The sequence below is a fragment of the Eretmochelys imbricata genome, chromosome 7, assembly GCF_965152235.1.
Source record: "Eretmochelys imbricata isolate rEreImb1 chromosome 7, rEreImb1.hap1, whole genome shotgun sequence".
Classification (NCBI taxonomy): domain Eukaryota; kingdom Metazoa; phylum Chordata; order Testudines; family Cheloniidae; genus Eretmochelys; species Eretmochelys imbricata.
In genome coordinates, this window is record NC_135578.1 from 6685815 (window position 1) to 6710808 (window position 24994).

General features: G+C 42.0%; 1 protein-coding gene across 1 annotated transcript in view; it reads right to left on the minus strand.

Moving 5' to 3' along the window:
• The window catches only part of MAGI1 (membrane associated guanylate kinase, WW and PDZ domain containing 1), a 474374-nt gene that overhangs the window by 49728 nt on the left and 399652 nt on the right, over positions 1-24994 (minus strand). Inside the window, exons 9-12 of the mRNA XM_077821423.1 lie at positions 23095-23183; positions 22169-22261; positions 17037-17219; positions 15131-15751 (exon numbers count right to left, since the gene is read on the minus strand). Coding sequence (XP_077677549.1) covers positions 15131-15751; positions 17037-17219; positions 22169-22261; positions 23095-23183 — 986 coding nt within the window. The remainder of the gene's footprint in view (positions 1-15130; positions 15752-17036; positions 17220-22168; positions 22262-23094; positions 23184-24994) is intronic.

A 24994-nucleotide genomic window follows, 5' to 3' on the forward strand; every position in this document is an offset into this window, starting at 1 on the left:
GTGAACTGGGTTGAAAAGGTCACTCGTTGGTTTCGCCATTATTTTGGTTAAAGCACAGAATGCAGGACAGCAGAAAATTAACAGGAAATTAATAAAAACACAAGGAAAACATTAAGGATTGTGGAAGTGGGCTAACATTTACTGGGGGAAAACAGCTGCATGAAAAAAATAATAAGGCCACTGAATGCTGCTTTTTTTACACTGTGCTGAATAAAAACCAAAGGCTATCATCCACCAAGACACACATTTGGCAAGAGGTGCGGGGAAATACTTGAGCCAGAGGCAAAGGCCTACTTACCCAGCAACACACATCAATCTCTATGTTTTCTGAATGCAAAACAAGGAGCTCTAAATGATTAACAGTAATGGCCATTAACGTTGTTGGGAAAAATAATAATTCTGTATAATCCATTGCCAAAAGATTTTTAATAAAGGATGCATACTATTTTTAAAACCTGATGGGAGTTGCTCTTTTCCAGATTGGAAAAAACCACCAACACAGTTACTGGAAAAAAAAGAGAGCACAAGTCTGCATACAGCCATAAACAGCACCACCAAGAAAAAGACCCAGTCCTGCAACAAAAGACCCAATTCTGCTTGTCACAGTGATCTGCATTATAATAGTGCTACTGTACTAGCATAAAGATAAGCTATGCAATACTAGCTTAAAGCCAAAGAATAATTTGCACCGAAGGAATGTAGGCCTGCCATAAATCAAAGGTTGGTGACTACCAAACAAAATGAACAATGCTTCAGTTCTAAAATGCTAATGCTTGAGAAACGTGTTTTTTAGGAGCCCAGACGTAGGTATTATTAACCCACTGGCACGAGCAAACAGAGTTCCCAAAAAAACCACACCACAATGCAAAGTATATGATTGCCATCGAGAAGAGTTTCAGTCCCAGTGAACCTTAAGAAGTTAAATCACATCCTCAATTATTCGCTCCTGTTTTGGATGCTAAACAAATTACCAATGACTGGAATTTTGATTCTGTGGTCATAATTTCAAAGTCTCAAATACGAACTTAAATTAGAAGTAATAAGAAAGATGTGAAATGTTAATAAAATGCTAATTGATTACTCCAAGTATATCAACGTAACTGTGTAACAAGATATGTATCACTTAGGTAGTCGTTAACCACTAATGAAGATGACATTACAGTAATCAGATAGCTCTGACGATTGGTAACTACATAAAGAGTCACCATTTCATGACCAAAGTAGTTTCACCAATTCTTATGATTTTATTGCAAATCTCATTATATTAAGTCTTTTTCTTAAAGCCTGAGCTTCTGGATTCATGTGTTTACATGAGCATTCATTAAAAAACCCAGTATTTCTAGTCCTGGTTGTGAAGAAAAGCCTGAGAACATGAACCTTAAAGCCTCCAATACAAGAAGTAAACTAAAATGAGCCCTTTTAAAAAATAAAAACGATGATTTGTAGGCTCTTCTTGTGATTTTTGGCACATGACTCATATGTTTTGATCACTTGGGGCAGACAACGCTGCCTGAGGTTGTTGCTGTCTGAAGGCTCTTCACTGAACGAACTGCAATGAATTCAGCGTTTCAACCCAATTTCCAGTGCACAGTTGTCCGACTCTAAGTCCCACCACAACAGGCACGCCTGCTGGCGGGTCAAACAGAAAGGCCAAGGACTCAGTGAACATGGAGGCTGACCTACACCCTACCATTCGAAGGGATGCCCTCCGGGTTAAGCATTGAGGCACATGGGTGAAGGAGTGCAGAGAAAACATTCTGCTGTTGTCAGTGTTGCATTTGTTCTGATCAAAGGCAATTTTTATCTCCAGGGCTTTAAAAGCAATATTAACAAGGTATAAATTCACACCCCAATAATGTTCAATTCGGGACAAGCTCTCTTGTTTTGTGTGAGTACAGCAGCCAGCACAATGGGCCTCTGGGCACAACTATGATATTAGTACTAATAAACAATGTTTTCAATAATCAGCTGATATTTTAAGTAAGAGGCCTATTCCAGCCATTGGAAGGTAAGCAGGCAGATTGTCACTGAACACAATGGAGTTATACCCACTTTCAGGAGGGCTGAATGTATTAAAATTCAAATATACATTTACTCCAAAATAAATGAGGGGCTAAACTGAACTCTTTCAATCATTTGATTCAAAGCATTCCCTAAAATCCTAACCCTTGAGACACAGAGGGGAGTTAACTAGTCCTAGAAAGCAGAGTTTGTCTTCCAGTCCTACAGTTCTGTGATTCTATCACTGAAAATATATCCATGTACCCAGTGCGACTGACCTCTTGCGTGACCTTGGGCCTGCCACTTCTCCGCCCTGGAACTCGGCTTCCCCTCCCACGCTTCATCTGCCTTGTTTATCGAGATGGTGAGCTCTCACTGTGGGTATGTCTGCCCTGCATTCTTACCTTGAGGGATAATTTGCACCTAACCCGACTCCCATCCATATCCCAAAATCCTAGCTCGAGTTAAGTGGGATCCTGATCTTGAGGTAGCTGGCCTGTCATGGGGGTGGGTTGGAGCTCAAATGCCTCTGAAGCTCTAGTAATGCCGTGGGAATTCAGCTTGTGTGTCTATGCAGCACCTAGCACAAAGGGGCGCTGATCCCAACTGGGGCCTCTAAGCGTTACTGTCATATAAAGAATAAGAAATAAAAATAACGGTACTAAGAGCAGTCTCAGAGAATTTAGTACACACACAGAGGGTGCACCATGCTCTGGATGGGGAAAAAAAAGCATCACACTAAGAACATGAAGGTGTATCGGGAGTTAAACTCAGAATGGAGAGGTAGAGAATTGCCAAGTGCTGGTGTATTATAATTGGTCACAAAATAAAAACACCATCAAATAAAACTCAAACCATTAGGAGAGACTTACCATCCCTGTCAACTTTTACAGACCCACGACTGCCGGTAAGGCACTGTTAATCTCCATTTAATCAATTATACCAATAAACGGAGCCCTTTTCCTTAGCCAAGCACCTCATTAATTTTCTTATTGTTGATATTATGATGCTTAATCAGTCTTACCGCAGCCTGTGCACCCAGCCCGGATGTGGCCAAGAACTAGGTTAACCCCAAACGTGCAGACTCTGAAGCTGCCCCACAAACTCAGCATGAAAAGAGCGGGAGAAAAGGGTTTGGCTTTAGAAGCTAGAATAAAATGAGCTGCATTCCCCTCGCTCATTATTCCAAGTCTGCCTGATTGGCTGGTATGCGAGAAATGTTGAGGGAACCGTAAGGCACAACTCTAGTTAAACCAGCATCGTTTCATGCATAGTATAAGGTTCTGCTGTTGCCACCTTGTGTTACATCGCATCACATCTGATATAAATCAACGGTGCGCGGCTTGACTTGCTCCTATGCAACAAGTTCAACAATTAAGAAAAAACACTTTCAAAACCCACAAACTTAACAAAACCCTTAAAAGTGACATAGCTTTAGTAATTCTTTTCTGAAGCCAGCCCCATCTTTTTGTCTGATAAGGGCCTATTCCCTTCTGAAAGTTAACATAGTTCACACAGTGAGAAGATTTCAGGCAATTTGCTGCTAGAAATCCTTTGATTTTTCTTGATGATTTATAACTGATCTGAACTCTTCCATACACCGTGACAATTGCATTCCTGAGTCTCACATACACTACACTACTACATACAAGTTTAGGAAATCATTTTAGCCCTTAAAAAAAAGAGTTTTGTGATGAAACACCATGACCTGTATCAGTTACTGCCTTTTACCCTACACTAATATTCAAAGCGACTGTGGAGATCAGATGACTTACACATCTATGAGGAACAAACAGTGTAACACAGATGTGTCACACTAGCGTAAGAATGAACAGCAACTGATATAACACTAATATTTGCCCTAAATACAGATTATATGGGCATTTATTAGTTTGCTTCGTTCCGCTTCATGCAACACAAGAAGAGTTGATTATAGATAGTGGAGACGAAAACAATGTTATGTTTTAAATGACTAATGGATTAATCTTGCGTACTTTTATACACCATACCAGCAGAAATTGGAGAGCCCTACAGGCAATGAAAATGCATACACATCAGTGTTGCCAGTTCTCACAATTTTGTCATGAGTGTTGTGGTATTTGGTGATTCCCTCAAAGCTCAAGCTCCTGGAGTCAGGTGATTACTTGAGACTCTCAGCTTTTACAAAAAAAAAGTTTCTAGCCGACATGTCTACAGAAAAAAAATCTTGGAAATAAGAACCTCCAAAATGTAGCAAAAAAAGCATTCCCACCTTTAATATTTTCAAAATCTCATGAAATTAAGTATATTTCTTGATTTGTAGGGACCTGGCTCATGATTTTAGAATGCCAATGGCTGGCAATACTGACATTTGTTTCTAGTACTAGATTCCCATTTGATGTGGATTACTTTCATTTTGCCATTCACAGTTTCTAAGTCAAGTTACAGGACTTAGAAACTCTCTCTCTCACACACACATTAATGAATTAGCAACAATTTTAATCTAAACTGAGGCCCAGTCTCTGTTTGTGGGCCTAATTTGCACCTGCAAATGCCCTTTTAGTGCAAATATTAGTAACTATACATCAAGAGAATCTGATACACAACACACACTTCACTGCAGGCATTCAAAGACAGGGTGAAATCCTGGCCTGAAGTAAACAGAAGTTTTGCCATTCAGTGGGGACAGGATTTCACCCTCTGTGTTTTCTGTGGATGCACGCTGTGGCCACAAAATGGATAAATATTATTAATGAGAAGAACTGATTTTAAAAGTTAAGCGAGGCTTATTTTTGTCCCAAAGAGAAAACAAGTTTTTATCGGGCTGCTTTACAAACCAATTACCAGAAATCAGTGCATCATGCTGCATAGCAATATAGAGCACTGACCCAAAAAGGCACATCTGACGCACCCTTGCTGCTTAGAGAGAAGAGGTAACTTTCATTGTGACTATAAAAAAAACCACCCATACCAAAATGTTCATACGAAATATGAACTGGCTTGGCAGAATTCAATTTTTTTTAAAAATAATTTCAAAGGATGATACTCTGTTTATTTTTAAGTTTTTTATTTTTATCAGTTGTCACAGTTGGCCAAAATTATGGGTTTTAAACTTTTTTTTAATCTCTTGAAAGTTTCATGGTTACGAGAAATGATGGGAGAGGTCAGACAACAATTATTTAATGACACTAGGTGTTGAAATTCAAAAAGTTAAAGCTTTCTAACCATTAAAACACAAACTGTCAACATCACATTTCAAAATACACAAAGTAAATATTCTTAAGTCAGGTTTCAGAGTAGCAGCCGTGTTAGTCTGTATCCACAAAAAGAACAGGAGTACTTGTGGCACCTTAGAGGCTAACAAATTTATTTGAGCATAAGCTTTCATGGGCTACAGCCCACTTCACTGGATGCATAGAATGGAACATATAGTAAGAAGATATATATATATATACATACAGAGAACATGAAAAGGTGGAAGTAGCCATACCAACTGTAAGAGGCTAATTAGTTAAGATGAGCTATTATCAGCAGGAGAAAAAAACTTTTGTAGTGATAATCAAGTGCTAAAGGAGTTGGCGGATGTGATTGCAGAGCCATTGGCCATTATCTTTGAAAACTCATGGCGATCGGGGGAGGTCCCGGATGACTGGAAAAAGGCTAATGTAGTGCCCATCTTTAAAAAAGGGAAGAAGGAGGATCCTGGGACCTACAGGCCAGTCAGCCTCACCTCAGTCCCTGGAAAAATCATGGAGCAGGTCCTCAAGGAATCAATTCTGAAGCACTTAGAGGAGAGGAAAGTGATCAGGAACAGTCAGCATGGATTCACCAAGGGAAGGTCATGCCTGACTAATCTAATTGCCTTCTGTGATGAGATAGCTGGCTCTGTGGATGAAGGGAAAGCAGTGGACGTGTTGTTCCTTGACTTTAGCAAAGCTTTTGACACTGTCTCCCACAGTATTCTTGCCAGCAAGTTAAAGAAGTATGGGCTGGATGAATGGACTATAAGGTGGATAGAAAGCTGGCTAGATTGTCGGGCTCAACGGGTAGTGATCAATGGCTCCATGTCTAGTTGGCAGCCGGTATCAAGTGGAGTGCCCCAAGGGTCGGTCCTGGGGCCGCTTTTGTTCAATATCTTCATAAATGATCTGGAGGATGGTGTGGATTGCACCCTCAGCAAGTTTGCAGATGACACTCAACTGGGAGGAGAGATAGATATGCTGGAGGGTAGGGATAGGATACACAGGGCCCTAGACAAATTAGAGGATTGGGCCAAAAGAAATCTGATGAGGTTCAACAAGGACAAGTGCAGAGTCCTGCACTTAGGATGGAAGAATCCCATGCACCACTACAGACTAGGGACCGAATGGCTCGGCAGCAGTTCTGCAGAAAAGGACCTAGGGGTTACAGTGGAAGAGAAGCTGGATATGAGTCAACAGTGTGCCCTTGTTGCCAAGAAGGCCAATGGCATTTTCGGATGTATAAGTAGGGGCATTGCCAGCAGATCGAGGGACGTGATCGTTCCCCTCTATTTGACACTGGTGAGGCCTCATTTGGAGTACTGTGTCCAGTTTTGGGCCCACACTACAAGAAGGATGTGGAAAAATTGGAAAGAGTCCAGCGGAGGGCAACAAAAATGGTTAGGGGACTGGAACACATGACTTATGAGGAGAGGCTGAGGGAACTGGGATTGTTTAGTCTGCGGAAGAGAAGAATGAAGGGGGATTTGATAGCTGCTTTCAACTACCTGAAAGGGGGTTCCAAAGAGGATGGATCTAGACTGTTCTCAGTGGTAGCAGATGACAGAACAAGGAGTAATGGTCTCAAGTTGCAGTGGGGGAGATTTAGGTTGGATATTAGGAAAAACTTTTTCACTAGGAGGGTGGTGAAACACTGGAATGCATTACCTAGGGAGGTGGTGGAATCTTCTTCCTTAGAAGTTTCTAAGGTCAGGCTTGACAAAGCCCTGGCTGGGATGATTTAATTCGGGATCGGTCCTGCTTTGAGCAGGGGGTTGGACTAGATGACCTCCTGAGGTCCCTTCCAACCGTGATATTCTATGATTCTAAGATGGCCCATTTAGACAGTTGTCAAGAAGGTGTGAGGATACTTAACATGGGGAAATAGATGTGTGTGTGTGCATATATCTATCTATCTTCTTACTATATGTTCCATTCTATGCATCTGATGAAGTGGGCTGTAGCCCATGAAAGCTTGTGCTCAAATAAATTTGTTAGTCTCTAAGGTGCCACAAGTCCTCCTGTGCTATTCTTAAGTCAAAAGCTAATAAGTTCTCACACAGATTCTTTTTAACTTTGTGTAGCTGTAAATTACTATCATCATTGATGGAAACATTTTGTCATTGGTTTGTGTGTGTGTACCATGAAATAGATGTTTACCAACATTTACTGATAAAAATCTAATCCTTCCAAGCCTAACTCACTCTCAACTTTTTCCTTACAGATATCAACCTTTCATTTAATCTATTCCTCTGATTTTAGCCAATTACTGTTTCTGTTACTCTGTAAACTAGTCACTAAGTGGAATGACCACTGTAAGAGACTGAGAAAATGTGATTTTTAAACTTGCTTTAAAGTCTCACCAAGTTTGTGAGCCTTGTTAGAACTGAATTCCACTCAATGGAGAGAAGAGAATGGGCAAAAGAAGACCAGATACTTTGGGAAAGAGAAGTCACCTTTCCCAAATTCAGATGTTCCTTCAGAACTGGTACTTCTCCACTAATCAAGTCATCCTTGAAAAATAGGAAGCGTATGTTAAAATTATATTAACTTTGGGCCAGCGCTTTAACTTGCCCCTTAATTTATTTTTTATCTCTTTGGAAAATGGAGAAAAAATTCCAGTGTGAGAAAATGTTCATGAAATTTAATGTGTATTTTCCAATGCAATTTTCAGACCAGCTCTAATTTTCACTCATTTGATTTGCTCCCATACAAATTTCTCTAAAGGAAATAGTAACTTGAAATAGCACATGAAGTTAACTGATTTATTACATATTTTAAAGATTTCTAATAAGAGTCCTAATTAAATGAATTGTAATACAGAATCTTAACTATCAAAGTCAGTTTAGTTTACTTCTATTTTTAATCATGCTATAATTCTAACACATACTTACATCATTTTCCACCTTATCTTTGGCATTTATAAACTATCAAAGATAAGACATCACAATCTGATCTATTCATGGATAGCATTATTCATGGTAAAGCACCATGGAGCATTACCTTGTATATCTGCAAATAGCTTATACAGAGATGATAACGTATTGGTGAAGGATCCAATGAACGGGTTTCAAGGGAGATGACTGAGTGGGAAGCTCTGGATGTTTTATCCATGACAGAGGGTGAGGAGAGAGAAGCTAAGGAGAAGAGAGGACTCCTGAGATGGGATTTGAAAAGAGCTAGGGTCAGTCGGGCACGCCGTATGGCAAGAACGGCAGGCTGATTTCCAAGGACGAGGAATGAGGTATGTTTCGGATGAAGGAAGAAACTGCCGCAGTTTGGGCTAATGGAAGTTTGGTGAGTTGGGAAGTAAGGGAGACCAATTATAAACGAAGGCATTACAACACTCAAGATGAGACCGGGGGGAAGAAATGAGGTAGGGAGTTTTGAAGAATGTGATATTTACTACTGGATTGTGATGAACACACAGGATTTAAAACAAAAAACAAAAAAACACAGCAGAAAATTATTTCCATTAGCAAAATAGTCAGGTACACTAAGATAGAAACTGCCACTTCAAAAAGTATTCAGGGCCACACATTTGATAAAAGCAGGGAGTTCAACAAGTCAGATACATCACCCTGCTCCCCACCCAGAAAATAAAAATAAATCAGTGGGAATGCAGATTCAGAGACAACCATAATGTAGGCCCTGATCCTGCAATCAGACCAGCACAGGCAGATCTTTCCATTCATGCAATAGCTATGCTGACATTGACTTCAATTGGGCTCCATTTGTCTCTAAAGGTCCACCTGAAAGGATGCAACTGCAGGATAAAGTCTGTGTGAAATACCCTTATCCTGCAACAAAGAAAAATACCCTTATCCTGCTGTTTGAAAGAGGAACCCTGTCTTCTCCTTTCTGAAGCCCTGGCACATGCATAGACATGCTATGGTAACAGTCAGATAGTTCCCGGGTTGTGATCCTGTCCTGAATGCGATCTGGATTCTCTCTCGATTCAGCAGCTGCTATAACCGTTTGAAATTTTCTGGCAGCTAGACACTTAAGCAGCATGACTTTCAAATCACTCTTCATTGCAAGCCTAAAGGGCAAACAGAAGTGAGCGGCTTGTTCAACAGAGTTCAAGTCTCCGGCAATAGCTAATTGCAGGCAGCTATAATTATAATGGTTTTGCATCATTAGGGAAAGCAGCTAAAACACAGATATAATACTAATGATGTGAGATTAGATATTGCTTTTCGTTTGGCTCCATTAAATGATCTTTCTGCAGTGCTAGTGATAAATTGGGTAAGGTGAAGAGATTTCTTCTTCTGTGAGGGGACTTTTGCTAAGCAACATGTACCCAGCCAGCCCTTTGGTTTAAAAGCCTGAAACTAAATGGTGCAAAACACCCTGAACTCCTGTGGAAGTGATCAGGAACTGAGGGCACTCAGTGCCTTGTACAATCCCGGCCAAAGGAGGAGCACTATTGTTTGAGGATTCATTAGCCAAAGACTTTGCTGTTGCCATTGATTTTATATGGAAGGCACTCAGCTATTGTGGTAATAGGTGGCAGTATAAAACTCTAAGATAGAAAGATAGATGGATACAGGTTGTTTATACAGTTCCCCGCTGTAACCTTCTAAATCTTCTGCCTACCCTCAACTGGCTCTGAAACCCCAGCCAGACCGCCTTGAAAGACTGGTCTTCATTTCTCAGGCTGTTCTCCGTCTCCAATTAGAATTTGGTGCTAGTAGAAAGTATTTAGAAACTAAAGATCTTTGTTTATCTACCCTTGAAGTTAAGCTGAGCATTAACCCTTGTCTTGGAGTAGGGTAGAAGGATGCATCTTTGAGAGGAGTATGTAGATCAGACTCCAGACCCATTTTATCATTGGCTTTTACACCAACCAGGGTACAGATGAACGCCAGTTGGGACCGCTGTGTGAGGTGGACACCTGTTCTGTCAGAACTACAAAAAACCCACCCAACAGTAAGTCAGTGGAATACCAGGCAGATGGCAACAACTTTTGGTAACTACACACACCTGGCTGTATTAGAACCAATGATCTGAAATTGAAAGATTGTTATCTTGCTTTGAGCCCCCTAACCTGAGGTCATTCTAAAACTAGGAATAAAAATAAGACAAATATTGTCTCACAGTCAGATATTAGGTCTTATTTACACCAGAAAATTAACTAGAACAACTATTGTGGCATAAACTTTTCCGTGTGTCCCCATGGTGAATAAAAGTCACTTTTATTCCAGAATAGAGGGTCCACACAGAGAGCTATTCCGGAATAGCTTATTCCAGTCAATTTCCCCATGTAGACAAAGCCTTAATGGAAAGGGATTCCATGGAATGACCATTTTTAGTATTGAATCAACTTTGAAGCATCAAATATGAGGTAAGAATTTCATTTGTTTGAAAGTTCCAATATTAATAGGACAGTGTCAGGTTATAAATAACATTTAAAATAAAAATGTCCTATACTTACTGCTTTGAGTATTAACAATACTTCAAGATTATTGAAACTGAAATAATGTGTGCAATTGTAGGCCATGAACCTGCAAAGACTCACACTTGACTTTGTACTTGGTATGTAATAGTGTTTGTCTAGTTTTTAAAAAGAAAAGGAGGACTTGTGGCACCTCAGAGAGTAACCAATTTATTTGAGCATAAGCTTTCGTGAGCTACAGCTCACTTCATCGGATGCATACTGTGGAAAGTGTAGAAGATCTTTTTATATACACACAAAGCATGAAACAATACCTCCTCCCACCCCACTCTCCTGCTGGTAATAGCTTATCTAAAGTGATCACTCTCCTTACAATGTGTATGATAATCAAGTTGGGCCATTTCCAGCACAAATCCAGAAAACCTGGATTTGTGCTGGAAATGGCCCAACTTGATTATCATACACATTGTAAAGAGAGTGGTCACTTTGGATGGGCTATTACCAGCAGGAGAGTGAGTTTTGGGGGGGGGGGGGGGAGAGCAGAGGGTGAGAAAACCTGGATTTGTGCTGGAAATGGCCCAACTTGATTATCATACACATTGTAAGGAGAGTGATCACTTTAGATAAGTTATTACCAGCAGGAGAGTGGGGTGGGAGGAGGTATTTTTTCATGCTTTGTGTGTATATAAAAAGATCTTCTACACTTTCCACAGTATGCATCCGATGAAGTGAGCTGTAGCTCACGAAAGCTTATGCTCAAATAAATTGGTTAGTCTCTAAGGTGCCACAAGTACTCCTTTTCTTTTTGCGAATACAGACTAACATGGCTGTTACTCTGAAACCTGTCTAGTTTTTGAATTCCTGGAAGCATGAAAAGTGAAAAGAGACTAGTGAATTTCACTTTTGTTTCTATGTAGATTCACTTTCAGGTTCTTGTGCACTATGCATAATACTGCAATGTGCAAATACTGCAAGACAATGCTAAAATCCTAAGGGAATAGTTGTTTCAATTTTGTACTTTTTACAAAGTGTCCTGTATTTCCTCTCTCAAAACAACTGCCAGACTTGGATGGTACAACCTATCTAATTTCTGGAAGTCAAAGCTTCTGCTGAAGCTACATTACAGTAAATATTTTACAGGCTGCTCTCAGTGGCTATGCGCTTTACATTTCAACAACTAAGCGTAATTGTCGGGAGTGCACCAGTGGCTTGGAGCTGGCTGAGCTTTTCGCATAGATTACACATTTCTTTCTGATATTTTTCTGCCTGATTAGTAATCACTACTGACAAATCCTTTGGACAGTTCTGAACACCAGCCTCAGTGTGATGGGGATGATTCTGGCAAAGTCTGATTGAATGCAAATGTTATGTTAATAAAAGGATGCCTGACAGCAAGCTCTCCTAGCACTCTCTTCACTGGACACCAGAGGGAGGAGGAGGAAAGGACAGCCAGCAGAGAGACTGAAAGAAGAACCACTTCAACAGGCATGAAGAATCTTATCACAGAATGGAGCCAAGTACACTTCTGGAATCTGATCAAAATAAATAGTGGCATTTTGTCTAGGGCAGGCACTTCCGATAAATGAATTGGCAGAGGTAATGCAAGGCAAAATTACTGCAGAGAGGGTCTGAGTACATCGGATCTACACACCATGGGCACAGCGCATCCTAGCTAACTACATTCTCTAACTTTTAAACCAGACACCCTGTTTTCCACATTGTAGCTTGTCTCATGCGTATATATTTTGCTAAATTTATGAGCCATGATTAGCAACCTCTCAGGGCAACTTCATTTTGATGCGGAGAGAAGCTCATTTTAATTATTTACTGGGCACCAGGGTCACAACAAATTCAAGCTTCTGTACCATGACAATATATGTTTAATTCATCGATCCATCCATATACTGGGAAAGATAAGGCAGATAAGAGATTCATTAATATTAGCAGCAGACTGACCATTTACTCTCTCATTAAAACTCAATACCTTGATTTCCTGACCAAACCTTCTCATTATACCTCAGCAGCAATGGCAAAAGAAGGATGATTGAATGTCAGCCACAGTTTGACTAACTAATGTACGGTGGTAACAGAGATATTTATGTTCTTTCCAGGAAGATTAATAATATCTGCTGTTTCCTTTCCAACTGTAGTTGGAAAAACTTTCTACCAAATACATAAATCAAACATGAGACTTATGGTGTATTTTAAAGGCTCTCAATATTAGAGTGATTTTAAATTACTCAGGTTCTGCAGATACCAGTAATAAAACTAGAGAACTCGTCTTAATGTATTCCGTTCCTTACTTTTTAATTTATTATAAAAATATAAAATTCAATAAAATTTTGGAGGTGGAAGGGAAGGAAACTATTCATTTTACTACATCCCTCATTCATTGCTAAATCTGTGCACTCGAATCCTTGGTTTACGTTCACAAGAGACGAATCTGAGACACCTGAAAGGTGCTGGGATTTTCAGAAATGGATAAGCACCCACTACCATCTCAACACTGGCCCCCATAAGGTGTAAGACAAGCAACCCAAAAATCACCAATCACCTTGGAAAAATGTAGGTCCAGCTAATAACCGTTCCACCCCCTTCCCTAAAAAACCTCAAAACATGCAAATTAAGATTCCAATGTTGCATGCCAATGGGACTTTGCAAGGGGAAGAAAGGACTATTTGTGTTAGCAGGGACCTTAATTTACACCCTTATCTTAAGCCCGCTCTTTATCAGGGGGCTGACTGAAGGGAAACAACCTGAAAGCTGAAATGCAAATGAAGTCAAGTATAGCAACACACATTGGCCACCCCCTCTCACACGCTCTGAGTGTGGGTGGGTGGGTGTGGGTGTGTGTGTGCAGGGCCATCCAGTATACCTTTTTGGGCAACTATTTGTTCCCCACTGACATTCTCTAGCCCTTGTGGCTTGATGCTGACACCTCTAAAAACCATTTGGAAAGCCGGTAGAGAAGTATTCCTGTGCCAAATGTTCCCCACAGCTTGGCTGGGAGGCAGCATTCAGCACATATTTACAGTCTTAACTCTGTGCTTATTTTAGCTCTGCAGCTCGTCTCCGACAGCTTGACCCTGACCGGTACAGGTGTCAATGGTGGCACAGACATGGACATGGTAAAAAGTGGTGTGCAGGGCAGGGAGCACAGAGGACCCTGGCTTTCTATGAGCACCTAGCTCAAGGGCAGCAGCATGGGCTGTACAAGTCTGCCTGGACCCCTGGGTAATTCCACACAGAGCTAGTCCCCACTGAAGCCCAGACTGCTGCAGGACCTGAGCTGCTCCAGGACCTGAGCTAACGAGATGAAAGCTAGCTTGGGTAGGTCTCCACAAGCTGCAATAGCCCCCTGGTGATTGCAATGTAGACAACCCCCCTAAGAAGGCAGGAACAGCTGCTATGCAGATACCAAGCGACTCTGGCCTCATAGCAGGAGTGAAGCCTACAAGGGGAATGCCTCATTAACATACCTCTCCTCATTACACTTTGCCTAGCACTTATGCAATTAGAAGCTCAAGTCTACGCTCTCCCATACACACTCACTACACCCAGAACCATTTTTACCATGCTTTATTCTTTCCAATAGGCAGCGGTGAGTTGGTGATCAAACAGCACTCTCATCACCGTCATCTTCTCCTGCTCATCCCTCTTTGCGTTGTACATATATATCCATAAACCCCACGCGTCCCCTCTCCTCTCGCATATTGCTCCCCCCCCCCCTTTTTTTAAATAAGCACAGCAGGAGCTTGTGACTTACTACTACTCCGTGGAGGTTGTCCCAGCGCCTTTCTGGGATGCTGTGCTTTGCAAAGCCGCAAAAAAGAGGTGAAACTTCATTAGGATCACTAAACTCCTCACAGATGCCAACTGAGCATGCTCAGAAGTAATTTTTCCATTGCTTAAAACTTTCTGTTTTAATTTTTTAAAATTTTTTTTGGCCCATCCCACATCTGGAGGAGGGCTGGTCCTTCAACGAGGACTATACACATTCAAAGTTCGGCGGGTGATTTTCCCTGGATATTTTTGAGCTATTGTTGAGCTAAAAAAAAAAAAAAAAAAAAGTAGAATATGGATTATTTCTGCTCTCTTCACTTTCCAAAAACAGCCAAAGGATTGCCCACAATTTCTTTGGAAATCCAAAGAAAGTTTCAGTCCCAGAGGCAAACTTTTACCAGTATGTAAAAACGGGTTATAATGAAAATCCTGATTTAATCAGAACACTTGCTATCAAAAGGCAGAGATGGATATTAATATTACATATAAATGTTATGTATAATGTACCTATATACATACATTTCCCTCTGCAACAAAAATGGGTTAAAATAATGTTTTTTTAATATATGATATGTAATATGAGAAAATTGTGAGGGATGGTCAATTTCTACATCTTATAACTTGGGTGGATTACAAAGATTTAGGATCGCAAGCCTTTAATGATGTAGATTTTTTTTCCCCCTTCCAGATAAAACTACTTTAAAAAAAAACAAAACAACCTAAGACGTACCTCCTCGTTGCACAAGTAATGTGACTTCGCTTCCTTTAGGACATTCAATCAGCATATCCACGACTTGGTTGTGAGTGAGGTTTTGCACATTCTTCTTATTCACTTCAACGATAAGGTCCCCTTCTTTTAGGCCTCGGCATCTGGGGCTGTCTACAATTTGTTTCACTCTTTGGCCCCCACCACCAGGACTGTCTGCTATAGTAAAACCAAAGCCCATGGGGCCTTTCACTATATGTACAGTTATGAGTTCCGGCTGTGTTGCTATAGAAGAAGCCAAAGAGACAGTATCGTTGGGGTAACCATGGGATCCATTTGAAGAGACTTCAGCTGGACTACTTGGCCTTTGCTCCTTCAAGCCATTTACTTTCCCTGTTTTACTACTGTGGCTTGCTGGAGAATCATAATTTTCCTGCCCGTTCACAATGATCGGTTCTTTATCTAGAATTGCCACAGACGTCACCAGGCTTGTGTTGGGGTCATCGGGGTCAAAGGGCAGAGGGTAACCTCGACACAGTTCAAGGTCCACACTGGCACCGATGGGAATGGACTGGAAGATTTTTACAACTTGAGCGTGTGTATGTCCCAGCACACAGGTATCATTCACACTGACTATAACATCTCCTGTGGATGAAACAAACAAACAAAAACAAAAAAACATACACTTTCAATTTGTTGCTTTAATGCACCAATCTCTTTTCAGAACATTAACAATGGACTCTTATCAGCACTGAACAATGGGTACCACTCTGCTTCCATGCTGATAGACTTGTACCGGCGTAAACATCTGCACAGATACTTTATCTAAATACTCCTGCCTCTCAGCCAAAGACAAGAGTAGCTGTGCTGAGGTGAGCAAGAGCAATCTGTATCCAAAAGATTCACTGAATAATTTTTTACATACAAAAGTGCTTTGGAAAGGAAAATAGAACTTGGCTTATTAAAATATATATATCAAGCAAAATGACAATATATGGCCCATTTAACAGTTTTTGCAAAGCTCAGCTCTTGCTATTACACACTCTAATACAGCTGACATATGACAGAAACACAATGGAGATCACATGAAGAACAAAAACAGAAGGACTGCAGCAACAGACTGCATAAATATGATTCTGTAGAGTCTCAGCCGTAGATGTCCTCAAGCCTTAACATTGATTAAGTTCTGGTTTGTTTTACACTGTAGCTGCAAGGCAGGGCTGCTTAAGTAGTGATGCTCAACCAGTGGCTCCAGAGCCATGGGCGTCAGGCCACGTCACAATGGTCTCTCCCTGCTCTGCCTAGTCCCAGTCAGAGTGAAAACCCCACCCCCATTGCTTCCTCTAGCGCTTGGCATAGGCAATGCACTAATGTCACTACTGCAGAAACAGACCCGGCTCAGGATGCCTCCAGACATGAAGAGCAGCAGGAGGGATTGGGCAGAATAGCCCCTTCCCCATTTCTTGGTAGTAGCTACGAAGAAGGGGCGAAATGAAATGGAATCACAGAGAGGTGCAAAATAAGTGACAATACCCTTGAGGTGTTTTCCTCCTTATGAGCTGTCAATGCATCCCAAAGTGACTATTGCAATGCAGTGTCAGGTGGCTCTCTGTGGTTGCACTAGAAACAGAGGCGGTTGCTCATTTTCCCCACTGTTTGGCATCAATGGCTTAACACTCAGAGCAGACCCCTGGCTACGGCAGCTCTTGAGATCCAGTATCCACATTACCAATAACGTGCTACAAGACCTTGAAAAAGTTCCTCAGCTGGTCTGTGTTTCAGTTTCCCCGTTAACAAAATGGGGACAATACTACTTAGCTATTTCAGAGAGTTATGATGAGTCTTAAAACTCCTTGAGATCCTCAGATAACAGACGCTGTTAAGCGCAAAGTGGGGTGTTATTTAATTTTTGTCCCCAGGGCGTCATTACCTGTCTCCATTTTGCCATCCAGGGCAGCAGGGCCATCAAGCACCAAACTCTTGATTTGGAGAAATTCATCCGGTTCATCCCCTCCGACCACAGTGAAGCCGAACCCCCGGCTGCTTTTCCTCAGCTTGGTGTGGATGAACTTCCCTTTCAACTCTGAAGGATTTCGCGTGAAAAATGGTTTTCCTGTTTAGGAAGTTTTGAAAGTCCATAAATATGCTCGAAAAATATTCTATCCCTTTGTCCTTCCCCAGCCCATGCTAGCTATTTAATGGACAGACACACTTGTGTGTATCCACGGAAGAGAATGGGACAGATTTGCAATTTTACTCTGGTTTACTAGCTTCTTACTCCACTCCACTGACTTCACTGGGACCACTCACGGAGTAAAGTGCTATATGTGAGTAATGGTATCAGAATGTGGCCCTCTGCTTATTGATTGCGGGTGTCCATCTCAAGGCAGAGTATAGATTTTAATTTTTAAAACAGATGCAGTAATGTGCACAGGCTATCGATGGCGGGAGATGGAATACACAAACAATCTGGATATATTCACTAGCTCTTTCTCCTGAGACAGTTTAGGAAGCACAAAAACGCGTGTAATGGCAAATGTCGTATCTTTAAAAGACAATGGACGAAATGAGAGCTCGTGAAAGTGAGGCACTTGCAACACTTGCCTCAGGGAGCAGGTTCTGTGCTAAGTGGCCTTTCATGGCTCTGCCAGTGGTTTTCCAACCTGACTTGCAACACCTCCGCTATGTCAGCGCTGGTAATTTCTTGAGCAGTCTACTGAAACACGTGGGTTTGAGAGACTGTGCAAACGACTGCTAGGGCAGGCTGCTGGGGGAATTTCTGAGTGAAGGGAAAGCTAAGAAAGTTGTTGACCATATTACTCTGTCCATAAAGCCCCTGATGCCCCCATCCCCACCCCAGTCTTTCCTCCCCAACTGCATCAAAAGTGAAGCAAGCTTTGTGAGGGGATCTCGCTTCCTTCACCCTGCTGCCTCCTCTCCATATTAACTGCACAGATGCTGCCATGCTAAACCAAAGCATTGTCTCGGACTCATGCTCCTCTCCACACTCTGCCTGAAGTGCATGAAACAGTATTCACAAAAGGAATCACAGGACCAGACTGGCTGTGCTGGACGGGTGTTATCCGTGCTCCCTGGGAGCATGCTATGGAGTGGAGAGGGCTCTAAAAGTTAAAAAAATAAATAAAATAAGAAGTCCTGTGGAGGTAGGGTCCATGTAAAAGACACTGCATGGGTTCTGAAAATTAGCCACATTGCGTACTCTGCTGCCAGGAGATCAAACATCTTTGCACCTGTGACTGTTTTTTACCCAGGTCCCTAGAGGGAAAAAACCGACCACTGAGACCCCCGGTGACAACTCTAGGATTGACAGGGCCCTATGGGCATTATAATCAGAACGCTCGGCCTGCATTTAAAAACTCATCGCCAAGTTTTTGCTCCAACAGGCAGATCTCTAGGGAGCTGCTCGCTTTGCCCCCCTTCCTCCCCCAAGTGTTTCAGGTGTGCAAAAAGTGTTTTCCCACCAGAAAATGTTAGTAGGATGTGAGGTAACGACTCGTCTCACAGCCTCTTTGAAACACAAGAACATGATTCTTGTGTACACTAAGACATCATGCTAATAGCAGCATTATTATGCTACTTCTTGGTTGCAATGGAGGGTGAGGGGGTTCCATTTTAAATGAGTAAGTACGCTAAATGAAAGTCGATGCTGAAAGACAAAGCTACACACCAAGTTGCCGAATGGCAGCTGCTGCTCTTCCGGGCTTTGTGCAACACTCCCAGATAGCAGAGCCTGAAATGAAAGAGGGGGCAACTCAGCTGATCTCTCCCAAAGAAAGTGAGCAAGTGTGAGAGTGAAATAATTGCCGCAAATGAGAGAGGAGGCATGGGTGTGAGCGAGTGAGAGAGAGGAGGCAAGTGCAAGCGAGGGCACACGCTGTGAGAAAAGTGTGCTGGTGAACATCTGGACAAGCTACCGGGAGACAGGAGACTAGAGCTTTCACGTAATGTCACCATGAGGGAAGGCGGTCAGAGCAGGAGGGGCTGATCAGCTGAGAAAAGGTCCCCATAGTAACCACAAACCCTTACGTTTAAAGTAAATTTAAGAGGATAAGAGCTAAAAACCAACTACATACAGAGTCAAAGCGAAGCATTCACCTCCCCGCATGGAGCATGAGAGGTAAAGTCTGTATTAAAAATATATATATATATATATATTTTTTTTAAAACAATGGGTCCAATTTTGGGCACTTTATGCCGCTCCAGCTGTGTAGAGGGCGGGTAAAGGCACTGCTGTGGGCCAGGGGACAACTTCCCCTGGAGTAGGAGAGAGGCAATGCTACTGGATATGGCCCTATGTTGCTCCCCACCACAGCCCCCGGAACAAAAGGGACTGTGAGATTCTGGGCTATCCCAGACTGCAGCATGGGGCATAGGGATCCAGAGTAAGGCTGCCTTCAACTGGTGCAATTCCCGCCACATGGCTCGACCCATGAGAAGCAGTACAGAATCCATCCCAACGGTTGTAGAGTTGTTTCCTCTTTTCACTTGAATCCATTCTACCCGTTCCATGACTTCATATTTTTGCTTTGACAAATGCACCCTATTTAGTCGTCAAAAAAAAACAACAAAAACCTTATCATGACAAAAATACAGTTCTCATTATAGATTAAAGATTCTCTTATTGCTCATTGCTGAAATAAGGGTGTTGTATAATATAAGCCGCAGAGCACAGAAACAATGGCTCCAAACTGCCTGTTTATTTTCTCCCCACGTTTAAATAAGTTTGAAGCTAACATTTTAATTAAAAATCTGCCAGGGAGCATTAATTACTGAAACAATTATATTGACAGACTGTCACAGACATGGGAAAGATTTCTATCAACTTCAGAAATGGGCAGGGATGGGGTACCTAGCCTCTGTTTGCCAGAAGCTGGGAATGAACGACAGGGGATGGATCACTGGATGATTACCTGCTCTGTTCATTCCCTCTGGGGCACCTGGCATTGGCCACTGTCGGAAGACAGGACACTGGGCTAGATGAATCTTGGTCTGACCCAGAATGGATGTTCTTATGAAGGAGCCTGGTTGGCTCAACTACATTCCACATGATCAGTCCCCCTGCATTACAGTATGCAGCAGCTTGGACAGCCTTTGCTTTGTTCTTAAGGCATAAGGCATGTGATATTGATGGTTCTATTGGGTGGCATGGTCGCCCTTGTCCAACATGATTCGCAGTCCTGTGGTTCTGCTGGATCCCTTGTTGCTCCTGGATGGGCAGGAACGATGATTCCCATCTCCCACTGACCGGGACGCTGCAGCAGACCTCACCTCAGCCCTCCAATGCCTTTCCCTCTGCCAGTCTGGATGACTGCATTACATTCTAACTGCCCTTGGGTTGCATCTGCTTTGGCTTAAGCAGCACATGGCTCACCCTGTTCTGCAGGGACGAGTACCTCACACCTGCAGCACGCTGCACTCCCTATTTATTCGAGTTAGAGAATGATTTACGGGGCTAGCGACAAACCTGCAAGGCTTGAGCTCTAGTGATTGGAGAGACCAGTTCTCTCTTTACGCACAGTGAAGGCTGCTAGGGGACTCCGGCTGTTGATACTTGGATCCGTGGCCGGCTGTGTAAGGAGAAGGCTCTCACCTGGGGATCTTGCCTTGTGCTCTAGCAAGTTTCAGATCATGCTGCAGCCCTTCTATGCAGTCCTTTATGCTGCTCCGAGCATTTATCTTCCTGTCCGGTGGGATGGTTATGACAAGCCACTTTTCCAGGAGTGGCGGGACATACACAGAATGTTGTGCGAGCATTGAAATGGCATCAGTAAATAAGGTCCTGACCCTGCAAACACTTTTGCACTTGCTTCCCTTTAAGCACAGCAGCAGTTCTCTTCATTTTAAATGGAAGCACATGCATGAGGATTTGCAGAAGTGGAGCTGATGTTTGTGTGTTTTGTGGAGAGCACTTTGCTTCAGTTGTGATAGGCATTATGATAGTTGCCTACACAGGAAAAATTTATAGAGGCTCTAGGAACTCATTGAATTTCATCTCATGGAGTTTCCACTTAACCGTCCCAGCGGTAGGATGTGATATTCCTTTCCAAGCCCTCAGTTACTGAGACCTCTAGAGTGTCAGGGCTTTCACGTGGAGGTCAGTATCCCTGCCCCGCTCTCTGACTAGCACAGCTCCCTCATCAGCCACCTTGCAATGGTCTCCCCCAAATATTTCTAGCATGGAAAGCTTCACAACACAGAAGTAAAAGGAAACACTGACCGAGTCACCTCTCTGCCAGGACCCACTCCTGGCAAGTCTAAACATGAGACGCTCAGGTGGCTGTTTGTGAAGGAACGTGGGCAAGCGTCACAGAGCTAACGAGCACTTCAGAAACAGTGTGCTGTAAAACTGTGGCAAACACAGTATGCATTGTTTTGGCACCAGAAAGTACTGACTTGCTCTAGGAGGACAATAGTGTCAAACGATTTTAATTCGCATGACACTCTCAGCCTACTCACTCATGTTTAGCGATTGACAGGGGTAATAATTATACACCAGCTTTGGCCCCAATAATATCCAACCACCCTCTCCACCCCATTTCTGGTCTGATCATATAACAACATAAAATATTGTTAGCCTGCATTATAGCATATTGTAAGAACCACACTTTATCCTGGGTAGATTTGTTTCCTGTCCATACAGGCAAGAAAATAACAGCCAAACACGTTCTAACATAGTTTAACCACACAGTATTGCAAGAAGGGGCTGAGTTCTATATGCATTTGCACCCCCCCATTATATTCTACTTTAAACAATTTGCTTTTCATCTATTAAGAGCGTAATTCATATTTTCAGTATCTTTTGAAAGACACATTCTGAAATGCAACAGAGAGAGATTTGCAGAAATCCGCTCTCTAAGAGGCACCCTATTCACTTTCATTTTTGTCCTCTTCTGTATAAGACCCACAGTTCTCAAAGTCCAGACAAATTCAGGAAATTGGTGTTTTGTGTCCTCTCTACATTACTGTCGAAGGTCCTGTTTCTGAAGAAATGTGGTGGCAAAACTAGTTTCATTATAATGGAAAAACCGTATTGGATGTTACCTTGTACTGGTGCTTCTCGAACTGGCTCTTGGGTGTTTGGCGCATGGTTTGGAATAGCCGGCGGACCAAGAGGTGGATGCTCTTCTGTCCATTCTAGAGATAGAAAAAATACAAAACATAACTATAATAGAACAAAATCACCCACCTGGGCAGGGCTAAACCTTCTAGAAAAGCGAGGAGGACTGAAGGAGGAGGAGGAGGAGGACTGAAAAGTGGAGCAGGCCATGTTGGTTACGTGGATTTGCATTGTGAGTTCCGAGGGATGTAGCCAATTGAAGTGTCACGCAGAAACTCCACAGCATACCTGCATTCTAAATGGCTGAGACTATTTCATTTCAGTGCTATCGCGGCATTACATGATTTTTAATAATCCAAAAATGTGTCAAAATAATGAAACAACTGACTGATGTGGAACATGTTTGCAACACCCAAGAATCTACTCTGAGCAATAATGTAAAAAGGAGTTTAATTCATATTTGATACTACTCCCTAGTCTTTCTTTATGTTTTATTAGTATCAGGCCAAATATAAAAATGACCTTTTGAAAAAAATCATAGTTTAGGCTCACAAGTTGATCTTTATAATTTCTGGGGAACAAGCAAGCTTGCTTTGTAACCTATCAGTGTTTCATAATTAAGTTAAAAGTAGTTAAAAAATTCTCCCCATTTCAGGGATTCAAAGCCATTCAGTGCTAATATATTTTATCATTTCTCCTTCGCCTCGTGCTATTCAGTCTTCTAGTAAGAGCACAAACTACATGTCCCTTTATATCTCCATGTGTGTATAATCCATCTTTTAAAATCACAGGGATCACAATGTAAGTATTTTAATGAAGGACAAATATGTCCACGTGGGGTAGTAAACTCAAGGGAGCGCATATTCTGTTAACAAATCTCTCAAGCATAATACTCTCCACGGGTGCCAACCTTCTGGTTGTTGTTGCTGCTGCTCAAGCTGTTTTTTCCGTTTCGCTTCCAGAACTGGATTCTCATATTGTGTCTTCCTGTTAACGTGGCTGGAGAAGAAAGAGAGCAATAAATTAGGAAACATTTTGTGTGGCAAACAAAAATGACAGCCAGACTTGAAATTCCTGAGACAAAGGGGGCAAAAAAGCAAACTGCCAGGCATATGGCGAAACACTCACCAACTTGTGCCAAATGCTCATTTAGGAAAACAAGCACAACTTATCTGCTGTGACATCTTGAGCAGGAATGGCTAATTCTTTCAGCTACAATAAGAAGCAGTTTAACTGTGAAAATGAGATTAAGGCAGAAAGGATGCCCTGCCTGACTACATGCTAAAAGACAGACCTACATCATCCCTGCTTTAATCAGATTCCCAGAGGTGCAGTCATTCCCTGGCTCAGTGAAGTTTAAAAAAAAACCTGATAACATCTGTCAGCTATCTAATCAATGCACAATATTAATATGGTGGGTGAAAAATACTTGCAATGCTTTGCACTGCAGATATGGGCAGCAAGACAGATTGAATGAAGGGGAATGTGTGACCTTGGTACAAGAAGTATTTTGAATTAGCAACCATTAAATAAGCTGGTTTGAAACCAACATAAATCAATCCAAGACTGCTACAAAATAAGCTTACTTACCTGTAGATGTGTGTAGAAACTACTAATGTCTACGCATCATGCATTGCATCAGATGGATAGAGTTAACCGTTTTGTGAAACCCATGAAAAAAGTGACACCACCACAAAATTGCAAAAGAACTGCTAATCTGTTGACGCCGTTAAAGTTCTGCTGGAATTTACATGACTTGTGAATTAGACAGCTTCTTAATGAAGTCATAAATTCAGTAGAAAAAGCATTAGCCATTGAATTGAACACAATATTCAAGGGGGGCTGAACTCCCTCCCTCACCTACAAGCACACTGCAACTGAGGCATCTTTATCGCGCTCCTGATCTTGAAATACCCCTTCTATGCAATTTAGCAGAGCCACAGAACTGCTGTAATTTCCTCTATAATATGTGGGGGACATAATTCTACAGGTCAGAGTGCATTGTGTTCCTCCACAGACCAGGAACACACACATACCTGTCCCCAGCTATAACATCTACACATTCAGACTAGAAACAAGGGGCAGATATTTAACAGGGAGGGTACTCAACCATTGGAGCAACTTAATTAGGGATGTGATAGATTCTCTATCACTTGAAGTCTTTCAATCAAGACTGGATGGATACCTTTTCAAGAGATCTGTTCTAGCTCAAAACAGAAGGGCTTGATACAAAAATTAATCCGCGTGATTTTCGGGTCTGTGTTTTACAGGAGATCAGACGAGGTGATCACAATGGTCCCTTCTGGCCTTAAAATCTATGGTGAGGGTGAAAGGGACCAGGAGAGGCTGGCAGAAAAGCCAGCTACCCCAGTTTTATCATAGGCTATAATTTCCCTATACTAGGGCAATTCTCAACTGCCCTCTGCTTTGATGGCACAAGGTGAGCCTAGCAAGATGTGTGGACGGCAAACGGTCATTGGCAATTTTATGAAAATGGGAACAGAACTGTGAAAAAGACCAATCCAACACTGAGCTACGATGTATTGCACTTACTGTAGGCATCAGTCATCCTGCAAAACCTCAGTAAGTTCTATTTCAAAAGAGGCTGGCATGGTATGGACTCAATATTGCAGGTTTATTCTGAATCACAGGCCCAGCTGAAATTGCCTGCAGAGCTGCACTCTGCTGGATCATCAGTTGTTTTAATACTTGGAGAACTGATTACAAAGGTAGGAAAAAGTATGGTGATTTTTAACATGTCTGACCAGCATGAAAACATTAGCCAATTGTGGAGACATATCACTTGATTG